This window comes from Musa acuminata, chromosome BXJ3-11, assembly GCF_036884655.1.
Source record: "Musa acuminata AAA Group cultivar baxijiao chromosome BXJ3-11, Cavendish_Baxijiao_AAA, whole genome shotgun sequence".
NCBI lineage: Eukaryota > Viridiplantae > Streptophyta > Magnoliopsida > Zingiberales > Musaceae > Musa > Musa acuminata.
Window position 1 is genome coordinate 32,401,042 of NC_088359.1, and position 15,383 is coordinate 32,416,424.

General features: G+C 37.9%; 1 protein-coding gene across 3 annotated transcripts; it reads left to right on the forward strand.

The window, feature by feature from the left end:
• The first annotated feature begins 881 nt into the window (after positions 1-881).
• Positions 882-12,331, forward strand: LOC103972474 (polypyrimidine tract-binding protein homolog 3). 3 transcript variants are annotated; one of them, XM_018821060.2, is made up of 15 exons: positions 882-994; positions 1,298-1,435; positions 1,527-1,598; positions 1,691-1,767; positions 6,144-6,228; positions 8,497-8,629; positions 8,861-8,925; positions 9,009-9,058; positions 9,151-9,192; positions 10,217-10,268; positions 10,404-10,458; positions 10,544-10,557; positions 10,718-10,825; positions 10,904-11,047; positions 11,787-12,331. In XM_018821060.2, the coding sequence occupies exons 2-15, from the start codon at positions 1,379-1,381 to the stop codon at positions 12,174-12,176; spliced, it is 1,344 nt and encodes a 447-aa protein (XP_018676605.2). In that variant the 5' UTR covers positions 882-994; positions 1,298-1,378; the 3' UTR covers positions 12,177-12,331. The 3 variants fall into 3 exon arrangements, with proteins under 3 accessions (XP_018676605.2, XP_018676606.2, XP_009385102.2); XM_009386827.3 differs by having other exon boundaries at positions 890-994; positions 1,302-1,435; XM_018821061.2 differs by lacking the exon at positions 10,404-10,458 and having other exon boundaries at positions 10,217-10,254.
• The last annotated feature ends 3,052 nt before the right edge of the window (positions 12,332-15,383 follow it).

The following is a 15,383-nucleotide window of genomic DNA, read 5'->3' on the forward strand; positions in this document are numbered from 1 at the left end:
ATCTATGCTAACAGAAAACTGATTAGATATATTCTTTATAATTCTAATACCACATCATCATACATAGATTTAATAAAATTAATAGATATATTTTTATTTTAAAATCACTATAATAAATCTCTCGAAATGACTTTCTCTAGTTTAATAAAAACATATACAAATATTATTTCTCTCCCTTATTTTTTTTATTAATTATCTTAATAAATAAATAACTTTTATGATTAATCTTTCAAGCATATAACTAAATAATATATTTGTTTCAAACCTTATTATATTTTTATTTTTTTCTAAAATTTTATAATATGACTAATGATTTTATTTTTCTATAATTTAAATAATTTTATATGTCTTTCTTATTCTTATAAATCAGTACTAATTTTTATTTATTTATTAAATATATTTCTGAATATTATAAATTTATTAAATAAGTGAGTTAAGTAAGATATCGATATCTTAGTATTATATTTTTAGTCATTGAGATTTAACGTAATCTTACACAGTATGTGCACCCGAATTTAGACCTGTCGCGAAACCATATATCGCTCCCTTCCAAATCCCGCCACACCGATCCCCTGCGTGCACATTAATAACAATGAAGCGGTCACGTGCCACCGACGGATCTTTTCTTCCTCGGGGAAAGCAGTTACGAATGGAGAATGGAGACCTATGCGTCGCTGCCTGATAACCTACCTCGCAAGTTAAAATTCGAGACGCGGAACGATCTGATCAGACGGTGAAGTAACAGCGCACGATGGATCGCCAATCAGTCAAAGGCCGTCGATTGCGAGGGCATTATTTGGTTTCGGTGTTCCGGAGGAGCGCTGTAAGACTTACTGCGGGTCCCGGACTACGATAAAGATTACTGTCTCATCCGAAGGAGAGCCGGTAACAAACCCTAATCGGAGCCTGTCTTCTCCTACGTAATCGATCTCATTTGCTCGGGCCTCTTACGACCAAGAACCCTACGCTGCGATCCTCTTTCCCGTTGGTCGAGGTAAAGCTCTGGCCATACCTCTCGTTTCTTCGTCGCGTCCTCTCTCTTTTCGGGTTAGATTCGGACTTCAGTGTTTTCTCCCCGACGGTGGTCTTAAATATCTGTTTCGCGGATGGTTAGGGCTTCCGACTCGCCTCCTCGATTATTTTTGGTCTTCATTTTATTTTTTGCATTTCTATGTGGAATTGAAACATCAAATATTGAATTTCGTTAGATGCCCGCCTATCCTCCGTGATTGATTTTTGTTTTTCTTTTTTGCATTTTCGTATGGAATTGGAACAATAAATATCTAATTTTCTGTAGATAGTGTTCTACAAGGAAGTCGAGGAGTAGTTTTTGAGGCTCTTCCGCTTCGTGCTTGAAATTAGAGGGTGAAGTTCGACAATGACGGAACCCTCCAAAGTAATTCACATCCGCAATGTTGGACATGAGATATCTGAGGTGGGTTTCTTCTATAAATTTTCGTTTTTAGGGCCTTGATGGAAAGGGAATTGTTTTCTGTGGTTGAGTCCGAGATACATTCTTTGTACAGAATGATCTTCTTCAGTTAGTGCAGCCGTTTGGAGTTGTCACCAAGCTTGTGATGTTACGAGCCAAAAACCAGGTTTCGTTTTCCCTCTTTTTTAGTGGCCAGGCTTTTCACCTTCTGTTGTTACACCACTTCCAGTGATTTCTTCTCTCGCTTTTGTCCAATAGGCGCTTCTTCAGATGCACGATTTGACTTCTGCCGTTAATGTTCTGCAATACTACACCAGTGTTCAACCAAGTGTCCGGTGCGCTCCTGAGTGCTTTTTCTTTTCTTTTCATTTCTGGGTTCTTGTCAACACCTCTTAAAGATGCTGCATTATGAAAACTAACGAGTCCATTTTTTTCCTATGACAATCTCCGCTGAGCCTTTCATAAGATTGATTTATTCACTTACAGAAATTTAAGTATGTCCTATAAGATCTATGCGAAATAATTAGAAAACTTGGGCAAAGTTCACTATGTAACTGTCTCCAACAAAGGAGTGGAATAATATTATTTTTCATTATCTCTAATATGTAGAACTTCATTGTCAGATAAAATCCCATAAGATAACAACTCTTCACACTTCTTGCATGTTGATGCATTCTTGAAGTTCCCTACTTGATGCTGCTTTGCATGGAAAATACCATCTCTAGTAATCTTATCACAAAAGATGTAAGTGATTGCATTACAATCTTTAGGATCCTTTAGATAATTGTCTTTCGAAGCAGGATCCTTGAATTTTTTGATGAATCTTTTGAATTGCCTTGTACACTTGTCGTTAATCCTGGAACCCTAATAATAGTTCTAAATAAATAGAGATTAATAGTGCTAAATAGAGAGTAATAACAACTCTAAATAGTGATTAATAATGCTAAATAAGGATTAGTAATTCTAAATAGGAATTAGTTCTAAATAGATTTACAGTTCTAAGCATTAATACCAGGTTTAGTTTATTATATAATAAGAATAGTTAACACTTATCAGTAGTTTTAATATCAGTTAATGATTAACAATCTACTATTAATAGTATTTAGTTCACTGTTAACAATAGTCATAACAGTAAAGGGGGAGAAAAGGAGTTTCCGACGATGGAATATGGGGAATGAGAGGGTGATGATGATAGACGAACCTTCGGATTGCGGTGATGATGACGGAGGAACCTTCACGGGGCAGCTGTGGAGGAAGTTGTGGATGGTTGCAACAACGACAGAGAAAGTTGTGCATGCTGACAACGGTAGCAACGACGAAGGAAGCCTCAGATGTGTCCGTTAGTGATAGAGGAAGCTGTAGTCCTGTCCCTTGGCGGTGGAAGGAGCTGCATACGAAAGCAGCGATGGTTGAGGGGACTGTGCACAAAAGCTACAATAGCGGGACCTTCAAACCCGTCCATCGATGACAAAGGAAGCGTCGAACCTGTGCGTCAGCAGCGGGTGTAGCGGTTGTGCACGAAGGCAATGGTAGGACCAGAGGTGAGTCACGGCGACGAAGTACATACAGTTTATGGGTTGGGGGTCATGCGGTTGGGGAGGGTGGGGGTGTTTTACTATTATGCTTAGTTGGTTCGATTGAACCGACTAAGTGTCACAAACAAAGCTGTAAACGGGGTGTTTGATGCAATGCTCATGTATGTCTGTGTTTTTTGGTTTTGTTCATACTTTGCACAACATGTAGAGGGCTTGCGGTAGGTTTGACAGCCCAAGTTTGGTTGGATTTTATGGTCGTTTCAGGCTTATAAACACAAGTTGTGTGTAGTCGTCACGCAGAGGCAAAACTGTCCAGAAATAAGCCATCCAGACAATCATTTTGGAGGCTTTCTAGCTCGGTAGAGTGGTGCGGAGTGTCAGCTAGTACAATACCCGGGAGCTACCTAGGTGGCACATGACTGGATGGGCCTTTCAGGTAGTGTCTAGGGCTGGTTCGCTATCTTGTTCCACAACAGTGTCATGTAGGCACTTGTGGAGACTTTGGGTCATGGCGGACGACTTGGAACTTTTGTTACGCGACTGTTCAGAGTTGTGAAGTCTACGTTTGTAATTTACATTGCCTATCAAGTGTTTGTTGAAATGGTTGCTTGTGGATTCCGAGTTAAACGTTTTTTCTAACTCATCTTCTCTTTTGTAGGTCCTTAATGGACCATAAGAGGTTTCTGGGAGGTTGACCCGTTGCCGACGGATATGCAAGGGTGCTACACGATTTAGGCAAAGCCAGCTAAGTCCGTTACATAAGGGTTAGTTCAATTGAAGTGTGTTGGCAAGTAATTGTGCGAGGCGCTTAGGCCTTGCCTCGCCTCACTTCGCTTGAGCGCCCGGGCGCCTTTTTTGAAACATTGGTGCTCACGACCCAAAATTTCCATGACAGTTGAAACATCACCTATCTAGAAAATCAAATGACGGGACTTTTTTAAGCAAGATATTGGTGTCGGTAGATATGTGATCGGAATGGAAATCAACATAAGTTGTTTGTACTGATTCAATTGGGAAAACTTGGAGAAATTGTAACTATTGGATATAAAGTTACAAACTTACATACACAATAGAAACAAAGGAATAGAGCTGGTATTGATATATGCCTTTTCTTATCGTGTTAACAAATTTCATTTTCAAAACGGTTGGAGCAATACAACTTGTTGGAGTTTGCAGAGCGGATATTGTTGTAGATAAAAATTTAAAAGCATGTCAAAGCATTTTGATAACAATTGATAGAATGGTGTGACAAATTAGTTCTAGATAGAAGACTCCTCAAGAAAAGCTTTAAAGAACAAAATTATGAAATGGAAAAGGAAAAAATTCAACGAGTTTTTCAAGTTTTTTCACTGCTAGTGTTATTGATTCAGTTAGAAGCTTAGTTAATTATTCAATAATGTGGCTAGCAACTTAGTTATGTGACCCAATGTACATGACAGTATAAACTAGTGAAGTAAACAATCTTAACCCCTGCTTACCACGTAGCCAGTGGCTTATCCTGTACTCACATCTATATCACATCCTGCATTGTTCTCCATTCTTCGTATCTATGAATCAAGCAAATTATAGAATATAGAATCTATTTACTTTTAGGACAATCAATGGAGCAAATATATGAGTCTAGAGATATAATGTGATGTATCTTAGAAGGAAGAGGTTTTTCATTGTTACTTAGAAGTCTTAAATTACATTTGAGTGTAACCAATGGTTACCACAAAATAACGTATATGATGAGAGATTTATAGAATAGTTTTTGATCAAGAAAAGGAGGTGCAACAAGTGAGTTATTACTCATTATATGGTTGCATAAAGCCATCAAGGGTTAACGTTCATATCTAGTAGCACTCTTGTGATGTAGACACATTCAAGATAAAATTTGGTATGTGTTATTACTTATGACATCAATTCCTTTATGAGAGTAGAATAGGTTAAACTATGAATTAGTGTTATATATAAAAGGTCATGGAAAGCCATGGTTTTAGATTCAGTGCCAAGATCGAACATATAACACAATTTCAACAACATAAAAGAGAGAGCTTATACATGTAAAGTCAAAATCGATAGGCAAGAAATTTCCAAAAATAAAAAATTATGTAAATTCTATTTGTCAAATCATTGGAAGAAGAGATTGTTGTGGTTCTTGCTTACTGATTAAATGCCTCAATTAAGAGTCCAGGGTTTCATTAGAAGTGCCATGTTAAAAGCCATGTGCATTACAATATTTTTGTTTTGGTCTACAGTTTCTTCTAATCATCTAATTTAAGTGATATTGCTTGATTTATCTCATAAAGATTTTTTTTTTCTTTCAAAGGGGAGACTGAACAGAAGAATTTTTTCCCACTTATCTTCCCTTTCCTGGCACATCTGTTTTTACCCTACAGGCACCATACCCCACTGTTGTTGTTTCCTCTCCCCTTTTCTTTTTTACATTAGGTGCTGTTCCTTTTCTATTCCATGCTAAACTGTAATGTACAAATGTCTATCTGTTTGTGTATTGTTGAATTGTAAGGGTAGTATTGATTCTTATATGTTTATATTTTGTAAATTTTCAAGTGAGCCTTGCTCCAATGAGGGGTCTGCTCAACTTGTGATTTGGTGCCTCAAGCCTTCTAAAACTTTGAAATGGTGCATCCCTTAAACATAAGAGATAGAACCATTTAAGGATAATATACAGGAAATCCACTTATTCAAGGTTATTTAAATATCCTTAGAAGACCCTTCAAGGTGAATGAATTCAGATCATTTGTGCTAACAGAGGTAGAGAAGACCAAAAAGATTCAATTTTAAAACAACAAATGTTTCTTATATTGTCCAGGGATGAAACCTTTAATATAGTTAGCTGTATGGAAAATCTATTTTAGCAATCCCATAATGTGGGAAGAAATGCTGTTGCATTTTTTTGTTGGCTTGAAGCCAAATGCAGAATCTGTGATCTGTTGTATCTTTTTTCCTCTGACGTTCTGTGCTGATTATGCATATCAGAAATTGAATATGTGATATTGTTAAGCCCTCAACTGGTGAAGTTGGAAAATATTCATATTTCATAAAGGCCTACCTTTTAAAAATATTAAATGAAAATGACTACTCTAATTCTCACTGCAAGAAGCCCTCTGCTCTGGATTCAGTTGTAAGTTATTTTATCTGATCTTACCTGAATTTTGATTGTTTCATTTCAGGGGAAGAAATGTTTATATACAATTTTCTTCACATCAGGAACTGACAACAGCAGACCAGAACTCTCAAGGGAGGAAAGGTGATCAGGTATATAAATGGATAATTAGATTGTCATTGCCTGTGTATGGAGAGGTTTGTCGTGACTTGATATTTCAAAATTCTGAATCAAGTGTGCATATTGCTCTGCCTGCTGATCATTCTAAATATACTTCTGAGTTTTGACTTCCGTCGACAGTTCTTTGAAGCTAGAATTTAGCCACTTGAAACTGCACCCTAAGATCCTGTAATTATCATGACTTTTAGGGCATCAGAAAATTATGTAACTAAAGCAAAATTCAATGATGCTAGAATTGTCATAATTGATCATTCATGTTGAGCTCAGAACCATCTTGTTGTCACTTCGTTTACTAAATTATGTTTCTCTTGTTAGATATTTATGTTGATCAAACTTTAGGTATCATTTACTGCTTAGTTGTCCTACTAAATTAATTTGGTCTGTACTAAGTTTATGTTCTATTATGTTGACTTGCTGTAGTCCAGTTGTCTTATTGCTTATGTCATCCGCATTTATTGATGTCAGAATAGTCCTATAACAGCTTTAAGTTTTGTCTTTTCATGATGGCTGAGCAGGCAAATTAGGAAGTGGAGTTCTAATTATTTTCTAATACTATAATCTTGTGAGTCCCACATTTAGTGGTAAGGATTAGTCTAACTATATTTAATGTAGAGCTTTAAGCTGATTATAGTGAAGTTGTACACATTGTATTTCATTGAAAATGGAATATTTCTTTGCAGGGCACAAGCCCTCTTCTTGTTTTCTTCTGTTTTTTTCTCTACTCTTAATTCCCATTGTATCCCCATTCTAAATCCAGGTAGCTGCTGTATGCTCTTTAGAAAAATTCAATCAATTAGCTAATTTTATTTGGAGTTGATTGCTTTTTTGGAGTTGATACCCTAATAGTCCTGTGTCAGCTTTTTACCAGAACAACATATCCAATCATGTGCTTTTGGTCCATCAAAGACACCAAGGTCGGCCATAGATCATCGTTTTCATAACAAGGTTTTAAATACCTTGCAGACCTATGAGCTTGCTACCATCCAGATGAACCTCATTCTTATATTATATTTTATTCAATGATTTTGGGTGGTACAAGGTGTTTAGCCTGGTATCCTGGTACCTTATTAGTTCAATTGGTTACCGTAATTGTTATTAGTCCAGTATTTAAAACCTTGTTCATAGCTATGTCAACTTGATGGAACCTAATGTTCATTTATTGTTAGCTTAAGTTAATCCTGGCCAATCTATTGCATGGGCACTTGCAATTGATGGAGAAATCAATGCAAGATTACAAAAGAGATGGTACATTGAAAAATTGCCGCTTAAATAGTTTACTGGTAATAATTTGTCTATCAAAGGTTAAAATGACAGCTTGGTGAAAACTGATCTGGATCAGATCAAAAACTTTGCGGTATTTGAAGATGTTCTGACTTTAAAAGATTTGTCTATTGAAATTTAATTACATATTACAGATATCCATCTAATATGAAGATTATAATTAGCTATCAATTTTCAAAATCCATTGTGGAAAGCTGGATCTAGTGATTGAAGTTAGGCAGTCATTCACTGTGAAGGATCAAATATAAACTGGCGCAAGCAATTAAAGTCTTAAGGAAAGCCTACCGGTCTCTCTTGATGAAATTTTCATCTTCACATCTCAAGGTTTTTAGATATGCAGAATATTTCGAGGTCAAGTTATATACATTAGAAGTTTGATGCAGGCTGGGTCAGTGTGTTGAGTCAAATTAGGTCAAAATTGAGTTACATGAATGTTTAGGTCGAATGGTGTTTCAAGATACGTTGCTCTTTTCAATTTTCTGGAACTTTATTGGGCTTATGTGATTCTTTTTACATTTAATAACTCAAATGTGATATACTTTCGAGTCTTTTTGGCCTTTGAAGGGAAGCTAATTCACCACCGTCTGAACTAACTAGGACAATTATATTCAGAAGAAGTGACTGATTCTTTGCTGTATTTTGTATTATTGTATTGCCTAACCTCTATACAAAGTGTTTCGAGGACCGTTCATGGTGAGGGATAGTGATCGAAGGTTAACTGCATGAAGGGATACGAAACTTATATGAACTTGTGCATGGAGTAAATGTAACTTACTAAAATAATTTGTTCTTTTCACTTTCTGCATCTTAATTACATGTTACTTAGACCTACATTCATGGTACTATAACCGTCTGTATTTTTATTTTTTTGTCTCTCGTTAGACTATGCATTTTTTCTGCTTATTTCCCTTCTTTTCTCTCTTTCCACTGTCTTTGATGGCTTGCTGTTGGGCGCTCAGGATTCACAACCCAATCGAATCCTCTTAGTTACAATTCATCACATGCTCTATCCTATCACAGTGGAAGTGCTGCATCAAGTGTTTTCTCCTTATGGATTTGTGGAGAAAATTGTCACGTTCCAAAAGTCAGCTGGTCAGCTTTTTTAACTCTCTCAATTTGTCTTTCAGATTCTAATAATTGATTCTCATTGTTTTGAGTTCTTAGAAATCCTTTTCTTCTCTTTGAATTGTCATCAGATTTCATTTTCAGGATAATTATTGTCTGTTTCTTGTACAACTTGCATGATTGAACTAGTCACAATTTCTTGTCACATAAAGAATGCTTCGATAAATTTAAATAACATACCAGTTTCTTGTTTTGTAGGTTTTCAGGCCCTTATCCAGTATCAGTCACGTCAGAGTGCCTTGCAAGCAAGAAGTTCTCTGCAAGTATGTAACTTGTATTCACTTAAGTTTTCTGATGTTTAGTCTTTGTATATGCTGATTTTGCTATTGTTTTGTCGCCTCTCTAGGGACGCAATATTTATGATGGCTGCTGCCAGCTAGATATCCAATTCTCGAAGTAAGCTTCTGGCACAATGTTGTATTGATTTGGTTTTTTTCCTGTCTTTTATATTTAATGTCTTACATGTTCATTTTTTCTGTTAAAACCAGTCTTAATGAGTTGCAAGTGAATTACAACAATGAGAGGTCTAGGTATGTTATCGCACCTTCTATTGTATCTGTTGCTGACAAAAGTGTTGTGTTATTTCACTTAGTTGATTCCAAGTTGCACCTAACAGAAAATAGCTTGGTGAGCTAGCCAACTGAATGAAAAAATTCAGTAACAGCTGATTTGTTGGCTGTCTAAACTAATATTAATCATTTTTTTTAGTGTATGAGTGGATACAAGCAAATTATGTATAATGTTCTAATGAGTGTTGCGACAGAGGTAGGAACAGAAGACTAAGTTGAAAGGGTAACCGGCTATGTAGATAACTTTGTTTAGAAAGGATTTCAACGGGCAACATTCCAGTATGATTATGCTTTGCCCAACATCATTTTTAAGAGTCCTTATGTACCAGTCAGCTTGAATCTTGACCCAGTGAAACGTGAATGTTGAAAAGGCTAATATTTTTCTTGATTAGTTTGTAATATACAGCTATAGGTATACACTATCAGAAACAGTGACACTTTTGTACGAAATTTGTTATTCATCTTTCCAGCTCTTATCCGGGTTTCTCAGGACAAGGTTTATTCTTATTTGGAAACAATGGACACAATTCCCTCTCCTGGCCATTTCATCTGTTTCTTTACTTTTCAAGGCACATTTTTCATATAAAAGAATATCTGGAGAATGTTCGGAACTCCAGTCCATGAAAGTGTCACCTTGTTGCCTAAAGATCAAGTCATCCTTAAATATTGGGCATGCCAGATTCAGTGACATGGGTTAGGTGATCAAGACTTGAACTAATTTTGAAGAACCATAATTTGTCTCCTATGAAGCTTTAGTTGTCTTATCATCCTGTTCCCACTTCAAGTCTTTGTTGTGCAATGTGCACTTTGTAACTGGAGATGGGCAACTGTACCGTGAAAATAGCATACATCTTGATCCCATGACTCCAGACTAACCTATTGGCATTAGAGATTGTACAAGCTGAGATTGGTAATAACTGCCCAAACTGACATTACCTTTTTTTGAATATTTTTTTCTGAGAGTTATCCATTGCTTGTGTTTCAGAGATTTTACAAATCCATCTTTGCCCACCGAACAAAGAGGTAAATCTTCACAAGTGAGTTGCCTTCCTCCTTGGCTTGCTTTGTATTTATCCATGTGAAATGTTTGTAATAACAGGGCAATGTCCACTTCCAAAGAATGATTTCCTGATATCATTGTTTCTTTTCTTTGCCTACCTTATGTGCAACAGCATAGTTATGGTGATGCTGGAAGTCTCTATGCACTTCAAGCATCTGGTGCCAGAGGTCCATCTTACTCTGACTCTCTCTTAGCTCCACAAATTACCATCTGTTTGCTGATCAACTCTTTTTTTCTTTTCATTTGTTTCAGTTGCATTTGCTCAGGTGAGTGCTATGGTGTTTTGCCCATAAAGGTTTTTTGTTCAATTTAATTTTGTCAACATTTTCATTCATATTTGAATGATCTCGTAATTGCTATCACAGTTTGATGGAATTATATTTGTGTGCTAATACTTACACTCACTCTAATACTTTATTTGATTAGATGGGCAATGCTGCAGCAATTGCAGCTGCATTTAGCGGTGGTCTGCCTCCTGGAGTAACCGGTACCAACGATAGGTGCACACTCTTAGCAACTAACTTGAATCCTGATGTAAGTTCCGCCCTCCTTGCTCGATGTTTCCTCCTAAAATGAATCATATGTAATCCATTAGTGCTACTTTCACTGCAGAAAATTGATGAAGATAAGCTTTTTAATTTGTTCTCCATATATGGGAATATTGTAAGAATAAAACTGCTGCGCAATAAACCGGATCATGCACTTGTTCAGATGGGGGATGGCTTTCAGGCAGAATTGGCTGTACACTTCTTGAAGGTTTGCTGGTCTTTTGTTGCTTAGTTTCTATTGTGTTGCATCATTTTCTTCATGTTGATGCTTTTAAATGTACATTGAATTGCTTGCAATGCAAATATTTTATGAGGCTCTCCAGACACACGCATACACATAAATATTTTCTGAGACAATGAATATGACTTGTGACTCCTTTCCAAATGTGTAAATGGAAACATCACTATATATGGTTAAGATTTCTTTAAAATGTTATTCTGCATAAGAGTCCTGGCGGATCAAACTTCCACAGTTTTGGCTGAATGCTTTCATTATATTTATTATTGTTTTCTCTTAAACATGGCAGATTAAAATTCTCATGCATCTGATTTATGTTCTTAAGAGGCCCCCTTCTTTATATTTATTAAGTACAGCATTATTTTGGATGATTTCTGACTTTGTTTGTCAGTATGTTTGGTCTTGGTTGAGTATGTTGCATCACATAGTGCTCAAAGCCTCAAACCCCTGCTTAAGTAGCTAGACGCAAATTCCTTGGTTCTTTTGCTGATTCTTACAATGTCCTTAATAAGAATGTTTTTATCCATTTTGCTCCTGCTGTATATGCTTCCATCAACAAAATTATGGTTTGGTTATTCCCTTGAATGTTCTATTGTCGACCTGGTCATATGTTCATATTACCTGGAAAGTGCTGTTGACAATTTTGCTTTGGTCGAGTTACCACTCTTGGACGCACTTGCAATAAATTCTGATAATTCTAAACGCGCAGAGAGCATTGTTGTTCGGGAAGAGGTTGGAGTTAAATTTCTCCAAATATCCGAACATAACTCCAGCAGCTGACACCCATGAATATGCTGGGTCCAGTCTCAACCGCTTCAACAACAATGCAGTTAAAAACTACAAGTATTGTTGTTCCCCGACAAAGATGATTCATTTGTCATCTCTTCCACAAGATGTCACGGAGGAGGATATTGTGACCCATCTGGAGGAGCATGGCACGATTGTGAATGTAAAGCTTTTCGAGGTGAATGGAAAGAAGCAGGCTCTCGTCCTGTTTGAGGATGAGGAACAGGCCACCGAGGCTCTCGTGTGCAAGCATGCAAACACCATCGACCGGTCAGTCATCCGTATTTCCTTCTCCCAGCTACAGAGTATTTAAGAGACTTTGTTCCATCTTTGTGGCCTTGCGTCATCATTTTTCTTGTATGTGACATTGCCAAATATTGATATCCCATAATGGCTTCAGCACATTTTAGATCTGTATCTTTAATCTGAAGGATTATTTAATCTGAGAGTTTTTTTAGAGTTCGTCAATGGCGAGTAGTTATTTCATTCCAGAGGGTTGTCCACTGATTGATTTTTTTGCCTTGGAAGGGAGGGAGCTCCAGTAGTTTGGCAAGATCATGTACTAGAGTTTTATCTACGAAGCTATAACATTTAATGATTGGATTCTAATGCATTCTGCCAAGTTGCTGCTTTAGAAAGTTGATATTCCCTTCAGTGTTTTCAACACGGTTTAATCGATCTGGTTCAACTTTAGTCTAAGATGAGCCTTAATTCGTAGATCGTACTGAGCTCCGATAATTATGGAGCTGTCATTGTTTCTTACAGTGGGCCTAATCGGCGACGAATCCATAATGGCTAATTATTGAAACTAGCGTGGTCGCATGTGCTGTTCCTCCCCTGCCCTTAAGCGGGGAGCGGTTTGATCGTCGTACAAATCAATATTTTTTAGCTCGCGATGTGGCCGCTGTAGTAGGATCGTGTGATTGTGCCATATTGATCAGGCTTTTCAAGTTGGCAAGTCGGGTCGACGTAACAAGTGTTAAATATAAAGGGGGCGGGTTTCGCTTGACTTACACGAGTTGATTCGGTAAGATCGATAGACTCGGGTGAGTCGACTCGAGTTTACTATGTCTACTAAGTTTACTTTATAGAAAAAGAAAGGAACAATAATGCACCGCGAACCGACGTGTGACGTAAAGTCGAGCTAATTATAGATTATACCTTATAGTTAGTTACCATTGGTGTTTCGGTCTCTATACATTAAAAAGTTATATTAGTATTTTTATAGTTACGAAAGTAAAACATCTAAGTCGATTTCGTCGCTCGACAATTGTGTCGACGTCGATTCAGATGTAGAGCGGGTCGCGTAGTAAGAGGTGGTGTCGAAACTGATGCGACAGCGAGGGGAGGGCAAGAGCTTGATGATCCTAGCTTCGAGTTGAGGTTGAGATTCGCCTAATGGGTCAACGGTAAGATGACCACCATATTCACTGTAGACATGATGATGATCTCTACCATCTACGTTGACGTCGACATAGTTGTCACTCGACAATTGCGTCAATGTCATTGCAAATGTGGAGTGACATGGGCGGGTGGCATCACAGTGAGAGCATACCTTATTGTCGTCAGAGGTGGCCAAGCAACTGCATCGATGTCGACGCCAACGATGCTTATTTGGCACTGAATGTTAGAATTACCTTTTTATCTTATATTTTCATGTTTCTATCAGTAAAATTGACATCGTAAAAATAAATGAATCTAGATGTTTCACTTTTGTAACTATAATGATATCAATATAATTTTATAAAATATAAGGACTATAATACTAAAGATAATTAACTACAAGGGTTAATTTCTAATTAGAACGAGGAATCGCAACTGCTTCTCTTTCGTAGCTAGTAGAAGCGACGAGGAGACATGCAGGTACTGTTTGACCTCTCCTCTCCTTTCCTCTCGAACCCTCTCTTTCGATCATCTCTTCTTTTATTCTCCCATTCATTTGTTCTGCTCTCCTCCCATCTCTGCTTCTCCTTTCGTCACCTCTAATTTCTTTTTCCACTCTTCTTTTCTCTTTTCCTCCCTACCTGTTGCCTCCATTTTCTTCTCCTTCTCACCTAGAGTCGAGTCCTTGTCAAAGCCCTTGGGTACTCTGCTCTGTTTGAGTCCTCGTCGAAGCCCTTCAGTGCTCCTACTCTGTTTTCGAACACGTATTATCCCTCTTCTTCGTATTTTATTGTCTCCTTTCCTCTCTTATCCATTCTTCTCTCCCTCCTTTCAATCGATTTTGATAATTCAAATTTAAAACACGAAATTCAAGAGAAAAATGATGAGGCAATTGATGCATATTTTCAAGGGCTAATTATACCCCTGTAGTTAGCTATATTTAGCTTTTTTGTCCGTACACTTAAAAAAATTACATTGGTAGCTCTATAATTATGAAAGTAAACTATCTGGATCTATTTACCACGATGACTCAATTTTACTAACGAAAATATGAAAATAAAATGTAAAGAAATAAATTTAATATTTCAGTTGATGGTAGCCGATGATGTCAATAGTGGTGGATGTCGGTGGTGGCGAACAACAATGCCACTAGCATCGATACCGATATAATTGTCGAGCGATACTTTCGCCACTCTACATCTACGTTAGCGCTCTATCGTCATGGAATTGAAGTCCGCTGTTAAAGCCATCGCTGAGATCTATCACCTATTGAAGCAAGACTTGGAGATGTGCCCCCCCCCCCCTTGTCGACGTCATGCCCCTCCTTACCACTCGCCTCCTCAACCACCACCACTCATCTAGGTTGAAGCCCAAAAGAACGCTGTCGTTAACCTCCTCAACCTTTTCATTTATGCTTGCGAGGTGCTCATGTGCACCCCAAGCATCTTTGACGCCCTCATCCTCTACCTCCTCTCTCTCGCTACCGCCTAACATGCCACCGTAACCCTTTATAGCCTCCTCTTCATTGAAGCGTATCACTCCATCATTGGGTCAAAGAAACCCCACATTGTCACCCTTATAAGCCTCCTCCACACCCCCAACACATTGACTAGGTCCATCAAAGGCACGCTCAAGGCCTTTTTTAGCCTTGCCCTTTACCTACTTAACCGTAATGCCCTCGTCGAGTTGGGCATTGTGCCACTCCTCTTCATGCTGGTGGTGAAGGATGAGCGAAGGGGAGGCTATATAGGGTTTTGGCGACATGCTGCACCAGTGGACGGGCGAATGGGAAGCTATAAAAGGTTGCAATGGCATGCTGGCCGATGATGGAGGCATTGAGGATGCCAGGGGTGCACACGAGTGTCTTGCAAGTGGAGATAGAGAGATTGAGGAGGTCAACGACAATGTTCTCTTAGGCCTCGATCGTACACGAGTGGTGGTGGAGGTGGTTAAGGAGCACATGGCAAGGAGGGGCACAATGTTGACATCGATGAGGGGAGCACACATCTTCGGGTCTTGCTTTGATAAGCAACGAATTTCTACGATGGCTTTAATAACGACTTCGATTCCATGACGATGAAACACAAATACAGATACAAAGAAACGAAAGAAACACTCAACAACTACATCGACGTCG